This window comes from Corapipo altera, unplaced genomic scaffold (genome assembly GCF_003945725.1).
Source record: "Corapipo altera isolate COAL_440 unplaced genomic scaffold, ASM394572v1 62, whole genome shotgun sequence".
Taxonomy (NCBI): Eukaryota; Metazoa; Chordata; class Aves; order Passeriformes; family Pipridae; genus Corapipo; species Corapipo altera.
Window position 1 is genome coordinate 10,729,930 of NW_020884894.1, and position 13,426 is coordinate 10,743,355.

At 52.7% G+C, this 13,426-nt stretch overlaps 1 protein-coding gene across 5 annotated transcripts in view; it reads right to left on the bottom strand.

Moving 5' to 3' along the window:
* PLEKHG4 (pleckstrin homology and RhoGEF domain containing G4) overlaps positions 1–8,003 on the bottom strand; it is an 83,463-nt gene extending 75,460 nt beyond the window's left edge. For 2 of the 5 annotated variants that reach the window (XM_027646519.1, XM_027646517.1), the window contains exon 1: positions 7,877–8,001. In XM_027646519.1, coding sequence (XP_027502320.1) covers positions 7,877–7,879 — 3 coding nt within the window. In that variant the 5' untranslated portion in view covers positions 7,880–8,001. Of the gene's footprint in view, positions 1–7,876 lie in introns of all 5 variants that reach the window. The other 3 variants (XM_027646516.1, XM_027646515.1, XM_027646520.1) reach the window with 3 other exon arrangements.
* Between the last annotated feature and the right edge of the window lie 5,423 nt (positions 8,004–13,426).

A 13,426-nucleotide genomic window follows, 5' to 3' on the forward strand; every position in this document is an offset into this window, starting at 1 on the left:
AAAAGGTCTTTGGCTAAAAGCAAGGCTTGTTTTTCTGACAAAACTTGAGATTTCCCACTCCGTTGCTGCAGGGAGGAGAACCCTCCCAGCCCCATTTCCTGAGCCGTTCTAATCACAGCGGCAATGAGTTCAAGAGAGAAAAATCTTCCCAGAGCAAGTGCCAGCTCCCCCGTCTGCTGCTTGCTCTGAGGCTCACGGGGAGGCTTGAGAGGAGGGCGCCTGCCTTCAGTACCCTGCCTGCCTCTGGATAAAATAATGCACTCTTAAATGGTGCAGCTGTAGAGGTAGGCATTCCCACTCCTGTACTTACAGCACCTTCCTGTGAGATAACCAGGAAAGGAAGATAACCAGGAAAGGCTCTACCTGCTCTTTGGCCGATTGTTTTAGGCTTTTCAGGGAGAAAAGCACAGCGCCCAGTTCCACTTGGGAGGCGAGTGTTTGCAGCCTCACCCAGGCCAGCTTTGCTCAAGGGCTGTACCTCCAAAAGCAAGCTGCCTTCTGCATGCCACCATGGCATCCCTGGCAGAGGGCACGGCTGTAGCCTGGCTCGGCTCCCCTGCCGCTGGGGCAGGCAGGACGGCTCCGCAGCCCGTGGATAAACCAGCTCCTACAGCCTTGCAGGGAGTGGTGCTCAGCAGACAGAGCTGGGAGAATCATTTCCAGATGCCTCCCTCTGTTCTCCCAGCCCTTCTCCGTGTTGACGCGGCTGCGGCAGCCAAAGCAGCTCCTACTGGGCAGCACACGGGATTATCATTCCAGGCACTGCAGGAAAACAAGCGCTTGGAAGCGATTAACTCATGATCTCTCATTTAATTAAACAAAGGGAAAAATGATGTATTTGCTTTTCAGCTCCGAGGTCCCTCTTCTGCGCATGCTGTAGGTCTGGGCTTGCGCAGCCGGTGAAAGGCAGGCCCAGAGCTGGGCGACCTCCCTGCCAGCCCAGGCTTGGTTTGTTTTCACTCAAGGGGGACATCCCAGATTGCTCTGGAAGTGAAGCATGACCTCCTGTGAGCTTTGGAGCTGGTGCACAGCTACCCCTGTGCTGTCCTTATGCTGGAGCAAAAGGCAGGGAGTAGCAGACGGCAGGGGCAGCCTGGTCCAGGTACATCCCTGGCTCTGTGCAGTGCTGCAGGTGGCCTAACACAGACATTATCATATGGCAACATGACCAGCCACCTGAGCCTGCCCTCCAGCCCAAGACCCCTGTTTATGTGGGCCTAATACAGCACCTTCCTCCTTAACTCACCTTACTCCTCTCTACCCTTTCCTTTAGGTTTTTGTACTCCAGCTTCTCTGGAGCAGACCCTGTGTACTTTCTCCTTTGTCTGTGCAACACCCAACACATCAGAAAAGCTGCTGACAACTCCTGAACAGATTAAAGAGGCCAAAGTGGGGATGGCCCACAATCCAAGAAAGTTTAGCCAGAGAGGGGCAGACCTGGGAAATGGAGATAAGCCTTTCCTCACGGGGATGTGTCCCGCTCACAAATGAGTTCTCAGTGAACTGAGCAGGAGGTAGGTCTTATCCAGACCAACAAATGAGCCTGCTGCCAAAGACCTGCCAAAGACCTGTTACTTTCTATTAGCAATAGATCAAGGATATGATATAGGTGTTTAAAGGGCAGCTGAGAGAACGGATCAAAGCCCTGTCCTTAAAGAGACACCTTCCAGCTGAAATGAGGGCCCAGAAGATGAGAAGAGCTGTGTATAAAACACCATCCTACAGCTGGACACCAGCTTATTTTGGTTTAGTTTAATCAAGGGATTAAGCCCTTAATCTGAAATAACTGTCTAAGCACAGGTTTTTTCAAAATATCACTGGCATAGATCTAACCATGCAATTAATTAACAAAGTGGTACTCTGCGTGATGCAAAGCTTCAGGTACTTTAGAACACCCTTCCCAGCAACAGACCAAAAGAGCATGAGCACGTGGCAGCCGTGGTTTCACTGCCCTCATGTGCCCACCTCCCTGAGACACCCCAGAGTTCTGCTCTTCACTCCTGCTGCCAGACTGCAGGAGCTGCCCTGGCATGGGCACCGACAGCCTGGCCATGGCACCGTACGCCACGGTCCAGCCAGGGACCTCTGCATTCAAAGTGTCATGTTCCTACAACAGGCTGGGACAAAGCTTGCTAAATCCTGTTAGATATCACAGACAGAGCCAAGAATTTCCCAGGCCACTTCTATACAAGACATTGCAGCAGACTCCCTTTCTTTACAGAGCTCTTCTTGCAAATGCACCTTTCTCTCTGCTACCCAACAAAAGAAACTGCTTGAGCTCATTCATCTTATTATTAGTGACAGCATTTGCTCTGCTCTCAACTTCAGGCATTGGCAAACCAACCCGAGCAGTAGCCTAATGTGTACCAAGTGACAGGGCACTCCAGGCAGATGAAAGATTTGCTTATACCAGCCAGCCATAAAATACCCTGTGTCAGTTCTTCGCCGAACAGGTCAGCTCATTTTAACACCTTTTAGTCAGAGGCATTAGGCCATAGCCTACCCCTTGTGTTCAGACATCCATCTGGGGGCATCTTACAACAGATGGGCAGCCGCCTGTGCTCAAAAAAAAAAAAAAAGATAATCCTTCAGCAGACCAGCTGACGAGTACCAAAAACGATCTCCATGGGGTCACTGTTTAGATTATTAGTTCTGTGCCAGCGTTGCACACGTTCTGGGCTCACGTTCACATCTCACCCCTTCCTTTGCAAGGTGCATGAGCTGCTGGACAGATTCCCATGGGGACTCATGGATTCTCCAGATCTTGTCGTCTTCATAATTGACGGTGGATGCCATGGAGAAACGATCCTCTTTTAGTTAAAGAGCTCCCAGACTGAATGTGGGAGCTAGGTAACAGTCTATCCCATAACAGATGAGCTGTAGTTCCTTTTGGCCTTAAACACACTGTATTACCATGAGCTAACGAAATACAAGTCCTACTATGTCAGAGGGGAACAGAAACTGCTCTGAAGAGGAGCTGCAATTCCAGGAGGGGCCAGCAAGAGAAGACAGTCAGTGCAGAAGGACCTTTCTTGGAGGAGAACATCCCTGCACACCTCTGATGTGAGAAAGGAGCCGGCAGCAGCAACCAGATGCCACATCTGAGGAAGAAGCTGTAAGGAAGGATGAGCCAGAATGACAGAGCAGGCAGCCCAGAGATGTCCATGGCTATGCCAGTTCAGCCATGGGCCACCCCAAGAAGCATCAATCTGTGCCCTGCAGGGAGAAGTGCTCCTGGTTAGAGGGACCCAGATTTACTCCAAGACTCTCCAAGCTCACTGGGTACAGAAACACATGTGCTCAAGCTCTCCTGCCCCTGAGCAGCCAAGCCTGGGGCAGAGTCAGATGAAACCATTTCCCCTATATTTGGATACAGCACTAAATGCATGCCTTCTGGAAAGCTAAGTAAATCAGTCAGAAATTCATTGCTTTTACTAAACTCCTGAGTTAGAAAGGGGTGAACACAGGCTTTTAAAGCTACTCCCTTTATAGCTTTTTTTCCCCAAACAGAAAACAGTCTCACGTGTCCCATTATTTCCATACATATCAAAGGAGGGTGGAGATTTAACTAGCAATTTCTAAAAAGATCTTTGTGCACAGAAGGGATGTATGCCAAAACGTGGGTGGTTATAAGCCCAAACACAAAGGAGAATACATCCACAGGCATTTTTCCCCTTGATCCATTAACGGGTCTGCATACCAGCCTCCTGAGCATATGAGAGGGACCTTGTTCAAAAGGTAAATGTATTCAGCAAGATGACAACAGACAGCAAACAACCCACATCCTTTAACCATGTTGGAGGCTCAGCAGCGCCGGGTTTTTGTTGGGAGGCACTGAGATCTGACAGGCAGCCTCGGGGAAGGGATCCTCCTGAAGGAACCTGCTCAGGAAGCCTCTGCCACGCCCAAGGCAGGCTGCAAAGCTCAAGGCGGACACCTAGCTCAGGTCACCAGAACTCCAGCAGCTTTCCTCCTCTGCACCACACAAACCACCGTGGGGCCACAGCACCACGGCCCACTGGGGGTGACCAGAAGGCCCCATGGAGGCTCCCCTCTACCACGTCCACCAGTATCCAGGAGGAGCACGTGGGAGTCCTCACCTGGACCCCACTTCTTTTCAGCTGAGCCATTTGATCTTGTTCAAAAAAATGTCTGGTTGCACCAGCTGGAGCAAGGGTTCATCCCGGGCTTCCCAGCCTGATGGCAGAAGGGTAAATTTGAACAGACAGAAAGACTTTCAGATTCATTCTGTGCTGCTTTGATCTTGGAAGTTTCAGCTTGGTGTCCAATGATGCAAAAAATGGGATACGTACGAAACCAGCCAGGAGCACTTACCACAAGAAAGGCCCCGTTTTTTTGTTAATTTTTTAATGAAAGACTAGGCCAGCCAACAGAGATGAGGCACTCGGTGTGGCAGAGAGGTATTAGCACGGTCAAACCTTCAGAGTCAACAAGGGCACGTCCACTCACTTCTGTGAGCTGCAACCCAGGTACCAGGAGTGGTGCAGAAAGTACGGAGCATCCCACGGCCAGAGGTGAGCAGCTTACCCCAGCAGCCTCTCCTTGCTTTATATTGCTGTTCAGTCAGCAACACATCTGATCCTGGTGCTGCTACTCCCTTCTTCAGGCCTTGGATCCATTGAACTCTGCAGGACTGGAACAGGGGGTTCCCTCATGGGTAGGGAGCCAGGAATATGAACAAAAGGTGCTCTATATTATATGAGTGCCCACGGGTGGGTTCAGTTTATAGTTTCCATAGAAGACACCACTGTTTTAACAGAGATTTTTTTCCAGCACTTGGGTGCTAAAAGGGCCTGTAGCCCCTGTGATGTGACTTCCACCCACACTCGGCACCAGTGCTCAGGTTTAGGCACACAGCCTGCAGGATGGTTCAGGTTTTGCACGGATCAGTTGCAGACAGGGTTATGTTTGAGATGAAACTAGAAAAATGAGGCTCCATGAGCTGAGTGGCTGTGCCTGTGCTCTAGTATTTAGAGGCAGACATGCTGGCTGTCATGTCTGAAGTGACCAGTTGCAAGATGCTGACAATGCTCTCACATTATGATCTTTTCTGCTAGCAGGGTGTGCCCTCAGGCCGACTGCCCATGGGGGAAGATGGCAGCAGCATGGCCAGAGGGGGTTAAGCTACAGGATGCTGGTTTGCTGAGGATAAGTGCTGACACTCAGCACAGAGTCCTCCTTGGATGCCTGCAGCATCTCACCATAAGCACTGGCTGTCTGGCATTCCCACGTGGTGCTAGAACACATTTGGTGATTCCTGGATGGAGATACCTGGATGCAGCTGGTCTGTCACCTGCATTTAGCCATTATTTTTATTGCTACAATGAGCAGCATGTTCACCTGCCCAGTGCTTTTGGAAAGACTCTGGGCAAAATGCAAGTTGTCATCCCTGTTACCCCAGAGGAGGTGCTTTCAAACTGCTTCCATGTGCTCAGGATTATGTGTCTGGACTTTGTCTGCGTTCCAACATCTTACTCATGGCTTTGGCACAGAAATAAAGAAAGAAGATCCCCAATGCTTAAAGCTCTTTGTGATTCCCAGACTCATTTCCTTCCCACCCTGGGAGAAGACATAACCAGGGGATAAAAGAAAGACCCTATTTTCTGCTGAAACCCATCCTCTCTCCTGCCAGCATAGAGGTGCCACCTGAACTCCTCTGCAGGAAGCACCAAGGTGTGGTGAAGCCCACTCTCTCTCCCATTCCATACCAGGGAATGAGGGCAGATCCCCAGTCACAAAAGCCACGATGGGACAAGCAAGGTAGACAGAGCCCAGCCAGGCTCCTGCTTTGCTCACACCATGGGGTTTCCACAGCTGCAAAAGTCACTTCTAATGGAAGTGGGCTACTTTGGCCCAAGGTACCTCACCCTATTTGGTGCTTTAGGCAGCCCTCAGCTGCCACAACCCTGTGCACACACACCACACCAGCCCTAACACTGAAGCCCCATGAAGAGGAGTCACCTGCCTCACACAGAGCAGGGCAGCCAGCAGCTGTCCCTTGCCAGACCTCCATCAGGAGCCAAGCCTCCAGGTGTCCTGCAGGCTGCTGGAGGCAATGGGGAAGTCTCTTGCAGGCCAGCAGACTGACACACATTCACTGAGATCCATATTTTTTGCCTGCGGGGTTTGTTTGATTCACCAGGACATCAAAAACTCAAACAGAACAGCTTGGAGCTGCAGTCACAACTTGGTTGCTCGCAGAAATGTGTCTCCCAAAATGCAGACTGGTCTACACAGCACTGAGAACAAACATCTGCCATGGACCACAAGTGTCTGCAGTGTGGTCAGCACCCACTGCTGGGCCTGTGGCAGCTTGACCTCTGGTTCCTGCTCCTTCCATCTGCACTGAGCACCTGAGAGGCACACGGTCCCTGCACACCCACAACCCACCATGTCACCTGGACTGGCTGTGGCACTGCTCTACACAAAGGACCTGCTGCAGACAGCGTTTGCATCACACATTAGGACAACATGAAGGAGGACCTGAACTGGGGATGAAGCACTTGGGAATCAGAAAGTCACCTCCAGCTTGCAGGAGCAGAGTAGCAGCAGCTGGCCTCCTAGAGCAGAGTTTCACAAGTGCTGCTCCAGCCCTTATGGCAAAATACAGCCCATGGGACTGCAAGGGATGGCCTCCACCCTGCACAGCCCCAAACAGTGCTTTCCTTTGATTTCAACTTCACACACTAACCAGCATAGACCGAAAATTGCCAGGAACACACAAGGCATGGGGGAAGGGAAATAAGTCTCCTGATTGGGATGGAGAAGTGGAAGAAGTGAGATGCCTGCAGGCCTCCATAGCAGGATGGGAGAAGAGAGCACACCACGGCTCTGACACTGGCATGGGAGGGTACAGAGCACCACAGAATCCTCTGCAGAGTAGCTGTAGGGTGGCAAAGGGAAAAGACATGAGTCTAAAGTTAGCTCAGGTTGCAGAAGCCAGAAGTTGGGCAACTCATCCTTCAAGGAAAGCCAAACTTCTCCAGGCTCAGAAGCTGAACTTTTGGGAAAGAGCAAGTCACTGCCAGGCACAGCAGCAATGCAAGTTGCTTGTGCCCCTCATGGACTTTGTTCCCTCTGCTGTGGGGAAGCAGCCCATGACACAGCAGGTCACCTCCAGGACATTTAGGGCTGCAGGGCACACGGATCCCAGCCTGAGCCCAGGAGCAAACCATCATCAGAAGCCAGGTTGGTGCTCAATGGGATCTCACCACAGGGCCAGCAATCCCTCCAGCCTCTGCCAGCCCAGGGCTGGGCAGCTCTGCAGGGCAGCACCAGCGTGGCTGGGCAGGGGACAGCCCTGCAGCCACTCCCAGGGAGACTGGGTACTCTGCTGCCTGCTGGGCTCACCAGCCTCACCCCTCCCCAAACAAGGATCTCCACGTGCAGAACTTGGCACTGGAAGGGAAGAGTCCCTGCTCGGCTCCAGGGGTTCTCTGATCCCCCAGATGACCACCCTGGGCAGGAGAAGCCGACGCTCTCCTCTTCTCCAGGCTCTGCAATGGGGCAGTGCCCACAGCCCCAGGGCAGGACCGGCAAAGAGCGAGGGCAGGAGGCGAGCCCAGCATCCAGGCAGCCCGAAAGACAGGGCCATCCCTCGCTCCAGCGCTGCACCCTGACAGGCAGGCACCTCGCAGGGGGTCAGTGCCAGTGAGGGTTCCGTGTCCCTACTGCCACCGTTCGGGACTGGCACCAAGGGGAACCACCCGAGTAACGGGAAGCGCCAGAGGAGCCGTTTCCCGCTCCCGGCATTAGCGCCGTGCGCTGGCTCCAGGGAGGCTGCCCCGGGAGCAGCTCCATCCCGCACAGCCCTGCTCGTGCCCAGGGCAAGAGCCCTTCGCAGAGATTTCCTTACCATGTTCCCGGCCTCCTTTATTGCCCCTCACTTCCAGAGACGGCGTTTTTTCTCTTTTTCCTCCATGTGTGCGACGGGGCGTCTCCTCTCCCCTCCGACGTGAACCACCGAAGCACTTTGAGTTCTGGACTGTAATCCAAGCCCTCACCGCCCCCAGCACAGCTCCAACTAATCTAACTCATGACACTACCGGGGCTGAGCAGGGGACCTCGAAGGTTTCTCTGACAGCCAACTCCAGCGCTAGACGGCAGAGGGGCATAGCGAGAGCAGGGTGCCGCGTCCCCCAGCTCTGCGGGGACCTTGGGGACACGGGCAGAGCCAGAGGCGCTCCCGGGCTGCTCCTTAGGGCATCGCTGACATCCACGGCCCTCGGGCCGCCGCACAGACCTGCTTAATGCAGGCGCGTCGTGGCAGGGAGCTGCCTCCGCCCGGGAAGATCTGAATAGCTGCGAGAGGAGAACAAGCCCACGGCAGGCATCCCGAGAAGGTCTCCAGCTTCCCAAAGAGGTTTCCAGCAAAATACTCCCGCCCCCCCCCCCCCCCCCCACCCCCGCCGCCTCCTCTTGGCTTGTTTTTCTCTAAGTCCGGAGAAGTTTCTCCACTCCGCGAGATCCTGAGGCAGCGCTGCAGGTTAAGCAAAATGACGAGGAACACGGAGAGAGCGCTCTGAAATACTGTTTTTCTAACTTCTAGAAGGAAAACAGAGAGCAGTGACCGCTTCAGGCAACAGCAACAAACTGCATTGGGATCGGGAGCGAGATGTGGAGACTTCACCCCCTCCCAAAGGAGGAAGTAATTTAACACGGCAAGTTTCTCCACCCCTCCATTAATTGTTTAAGATGGCCAGAGGCCAAAAGCAGTGCCCGAGCACAAGGGAAGGTCACCAAACAGGCAGGCAGCAGCCTACAGAAGTGACAACGGGAAAGGGCAGAGCCACAGAGGCGGAGAGAGAGGAGAGAGGCAGGTGCCGCGGGGCATCCCAGGATCTGCTGACAAACAAAGGCTTTGTGTAACGGGAAGCAGGGCGGGAAGTGACACACAGGCAGAACCTTGGAGCCCTGGGCACGAGGTGCAGGGCCTGGGACCAGCAACTGCTTCCCCAGACCAAGCAGTGCATGGTTTTGGCAGCCTCAGGGGGGACTGACCCTCTATCGAGGAATCCACCGTACTGGTACTTGGCTGTCCCCACTTCTGGGAGGGATTACACAAACCAATCCATCCCAAGAGGAAGGGTTACTCATATCTACAGCAGGAGGGAAGACACCTCCTGCATGGACAAGCTCAGTAGAGCAGCACAGGGTACTTGCCTGATGAAGCTGGAGCGACTGCTACCAACCCCTCTGCTGCCTTGGCTCAGGGGGCAGATTCCCACAGCCTTCCCAAGCCCTGTCCCACAGGGCCAGCAGCAGAGCCCAGCTCAAAACCACCTTCAGATGCTCCTTTCTCAGGAAGGACTGCCAACACTTGGCCCTAAAACAACCTTGCACATGATGGCCTCACGGCATGTTTCCAGACCTAACCAGCAACTTGAGGGTCTGAGCAGCCCCAAAGCCAACCCTTCCATCCACCAGCTGCTTGGTGTGCTGCTGCATTTCCTGAGGGCAGCAAGGACAGTCCCTGCAGGGCTGCAGTTTGCCCTCCTTAAGGAAAAAGCAGTGCCCCCCTAAAAGGGGCTGTGACACTGGCAGTGCCCAGAGCTGAGCAGCTGCCTCACTGTCAGCACTTGGCCTGCAAACACCCTGTGCTTGCAGAGGCTCCCCCGTGGCCTAGAACAGCCAGTCACCTCCCCACATCGGCAGAGCACTGCCTCTGCAGGCAGTGCCCATGTCAGGTCACAGCAACTGCAAATCCCAAACCGGGTGAAGGAGAGCATCCCTGCCACTGCAACAGGGGTTAACGACCCAGCACAGGCACCACCTAGTTGTTGTCATCTGTAACAACTCACTTGAGATCTTAGAACTTGTCTGTGGATGCAGGAGGGCCTTTCTTTCTCTGTCATAGTCATAGTAGGAGGATGAGGAACCTGCCTCCCAGAGCCTCTGACCACAGCTTTCACCATCTGCACAAGGCTACATTGGCACCATGGAAGTATATCCCATTTTCCATGACAACTGAAAGCTCTCCACAAGCTCCCAAGCCTACACCACTCAGGAGAATGCAGGAAGTCTGTGCTGAAGGTATACATTTATAGAGGCAGAGGGGGAAGGGGCTGTTGAACACGGGAGCAGCTTAAAGCCCAACCTCCCACCTCCTCCCATTCCTACACTGCACTCAAAGCTCAGGAGCACCTTCCCCCATATGGATTTCCAGGCTGAGGAGCCCGAGTTCAGCTCACCCCCATCGCATTTGGAGGCAGTGACGTGATTTCCTGTGCCGTGGCACCGCACTAAGGGGAACATCTCACTGCTGTTTACTTGTGGCTGGATCCTAAGAGGCTTTTTTTTATTTTTTTTATTTATTGCAAAGTGGCCTTTCCCTCTTCTCCTGCATTGTAGAACCATTTCCCACACAAGTACATGGGGGACAGCTGTAGCCAGCACTCCAGTGGGTGTTAGAAAGCCCCTCTTGACTGAGGCTGACAACAATGCTGTGCTTGTTCCCCAGCACAGTCTCACACTGTCTCCTCACCCTTGTGCGAGGCCTGTGCTTTCCTCAGGGTGGGTTTAATTGCTGAAGCCACTGCAAAAGGCTGCTGTCATCCATGCTGGCAGAGATCTGGGTGCTCCAGCTTCCCATCCAGCAGACCCAGGTCTTTTGTAGGGACTGGGGGGCAATTTTAAACTTAGGGAACCTCCTTGGTACCCACCTTCGGCAGCTGCTGAGTATTGCTGAGCACAATCTGCCCCAGAGGTGAAATACAGCACAAGGCAGCAGACCCTGACATCAGGAGGGATGGGGAGCCAAACTTTGAAGGCTGTGGGGCCTCCCCAGAGTTGAAAGAGAAGGAGGTGGGAGAGGGGTCAGTACAAAAACTATTCTGAAAACTTTAGACCCTCATCTCTTTCCCCCCTTTTCTTGCTCTGGTTTCTGGTGCTGCAGTATTTCTCAAGTGCCTGAAGAAGTACCACAACCCAGAGCCCCACAAGAGCTGGGAGAAAGCGCAGACAGAGGTAGGAGGCAGAGAAAGGACCTCTGCCTTTGAGTCAACACTAGCAGAGCTCTGCTTATTTTCAGTTCTGCAAATCAGGAAATGCTTAATTCTTTTATGAATAGGATTCAGCTATGCTGGAAGAAACACAGGACAGATGTTTTAGATGCCAGATAAGGACATCTCCTGACCTAGGGGAAGTTGTGCAATATGCATGTTAGCAGGATGATTACACTACAGTGGCCAACAGCTCTTAGGAAAATACCACCATGAGCTCCACGTTAATTTAGCACAATCACTGGTGCAGTCCTCAGCACAGGGAACTTCCTACAGCCACAGAGACTGCCAAGGGAAAGGAGAGCCTGGGAGCAGGCTGTGGCAAAGCAGTACTCCAGGACCTAGAGTTCTGCTAACCCACTGATCAGTGGATGCCTCTGAATCTACTTCCAGGCATCTCATCACCAGACTGGGGTTCTCTGCCAGCTCCCATGTCTACAGACATGGCAATGCAGATATCCCATGGATTAAGCTGTACCATGAAAGAACAGTTTCAAGGAAGGTACATTACAATCCCACCAAGATATCCACCATGAACCTTCATAGAATATCCTGACTTGGAAGGGACCCACAAGGATCACCAAAGTCCAAATCCAACCCTATTCCCCTTCCAATGGCAGCCTACAAAAGCATGGGAAGCCACCAAGAAGCAGCTCTAGACCCAAACACAAGCAGGTGCCTTAAAACCAGTGATAGATTTTGCTCAAAACACGTTTTGTGAAAGAAAAGCAACAAGTGCTGCAGCAAGCAGAGCTGCAAGCAGCCCTTTGCACCAACAACGTTTCAGGAAACAAATGGCTCTCTCCCCATTAGGGAGACAAGAGCCAGTTGTATGCAGTTTAATAACATTTAAACCTTTATTTCAGATCACAAGTAAAGCAGGTCTCGGCTTCACAAAAGCACATCTTGGTTTAACTAATTAATTTGATAATCCGCTATTTGCAATCCTCAGGAGACATTCAGCTTCTAAAGCAAGTAATTACCACTAAGTGGCAACCTCTTTGTGAGGCCCAGTCTGATTAGGGAAAAAAGTTTCTTAAGCCAGAAATATAATCACGGTGTGATTTCCCAGAAGGACTGGAGGGGAGACTACATAACAACAGCTGGTCACGCTCACCATCTGAAGGAACAGGAGCAACTCAATTACTGGGTCTCCAGCTACAATTCAAGATGTTGTTCGGAGCCACGTGCAACCTCGGCGTGCAGTTAACCATCAGGAGGCTTTACAGGAAGTGTTTTATAGGGATAGAAGTGAGGAAGGTCCCACTTGGGGGTCTCAAATACCCATGTGTGCCACAAGGGAAGGGGGCTGGGGGGAAATAAAAATTAAAAAAAAAAATAATAATTCACGCATCAGAGCCGCTGCAGCACGTGTTGAGGGAGGGGATTCTCCCTCTCTGCCCTCATGAGACCCCACCTGGAGTACTGCACCCAGGTCTGGGGTCCTCAGCACAGGAATGACATGGACCTGTTAGAGCAGAACCAGAGGAGGCCACGGAGATGATCCAAGGGCTGGAGCACCTCTGCTATGGAGGCGAGCTGAGAGAGTTGGGACTGTTCAGCCTGAAGCAGAGAAGGCTTTGGGGAGTCCTTGGAGCAGCCTAAAGGATGCTTACAGGAAAAGAGAGAGAAAGCTTTTATGCAGGCAGAGAGTGGTAGGACAGGGGGGTGTGGTTTTAAACTAAAAGAGAGATTTAGAAATTCTTTACTCAAGAGGGTGGTGAAGCACTGGCACAAACTGCCCAGAGAAACTGTGGATGCTCCCTCCCTGGAAGTGTTCAAGGCCAGGTTGGATGGGGCTTGGAGCAATCTGATCTGGTCAGTGGCATCCCTGCCCTTGGCAAGAGGGTTGGAACTTTGAGGTCCCTTCCAGTCCAAACCATTCTGTGATTCTGTGTGTGCAAGCTCAGAGTGTGCAGTCCCACAGGGAAGCAATCCAAGCAGGGGAATGCCAGCCTCAGAGCCTCTCTGCCCAGATATTAAGGCACACTTTGATGACACACAGTGCCCTCCCAGACAAGCCAGCTGGACTCCATACCTGCAGAGCACTTGCTAGTTAGACTAGCTCCAGGCATCCCCAAGTGCCCGGGGCCTTGGCTCAGCAACAGCCCAGCTCTGGCATCAATCACTGCCAGAGCCCACAGGACAGAGTCCTGCTTCTGCACACACCCAGCACACCCATCTCAGGCTGAGCAGTTCTGGGCTCCTTTAACTTTGTGCTGGGAGGGGGGGACACAGGTGCCCCCAGGCCTTGTGAAGAGGCCTCTCCAGAGACTTCTCCTTGAAGTCATGAACACAGCCAGCACGGGTAGGAGCAGGGCTTGGATGGAAACCAGGGCTCCTGCCCTGATCAGGCACCCTCCCAGTAGGCAGGTTTTCTCTATGGCACCCACACCCCAAGGTGT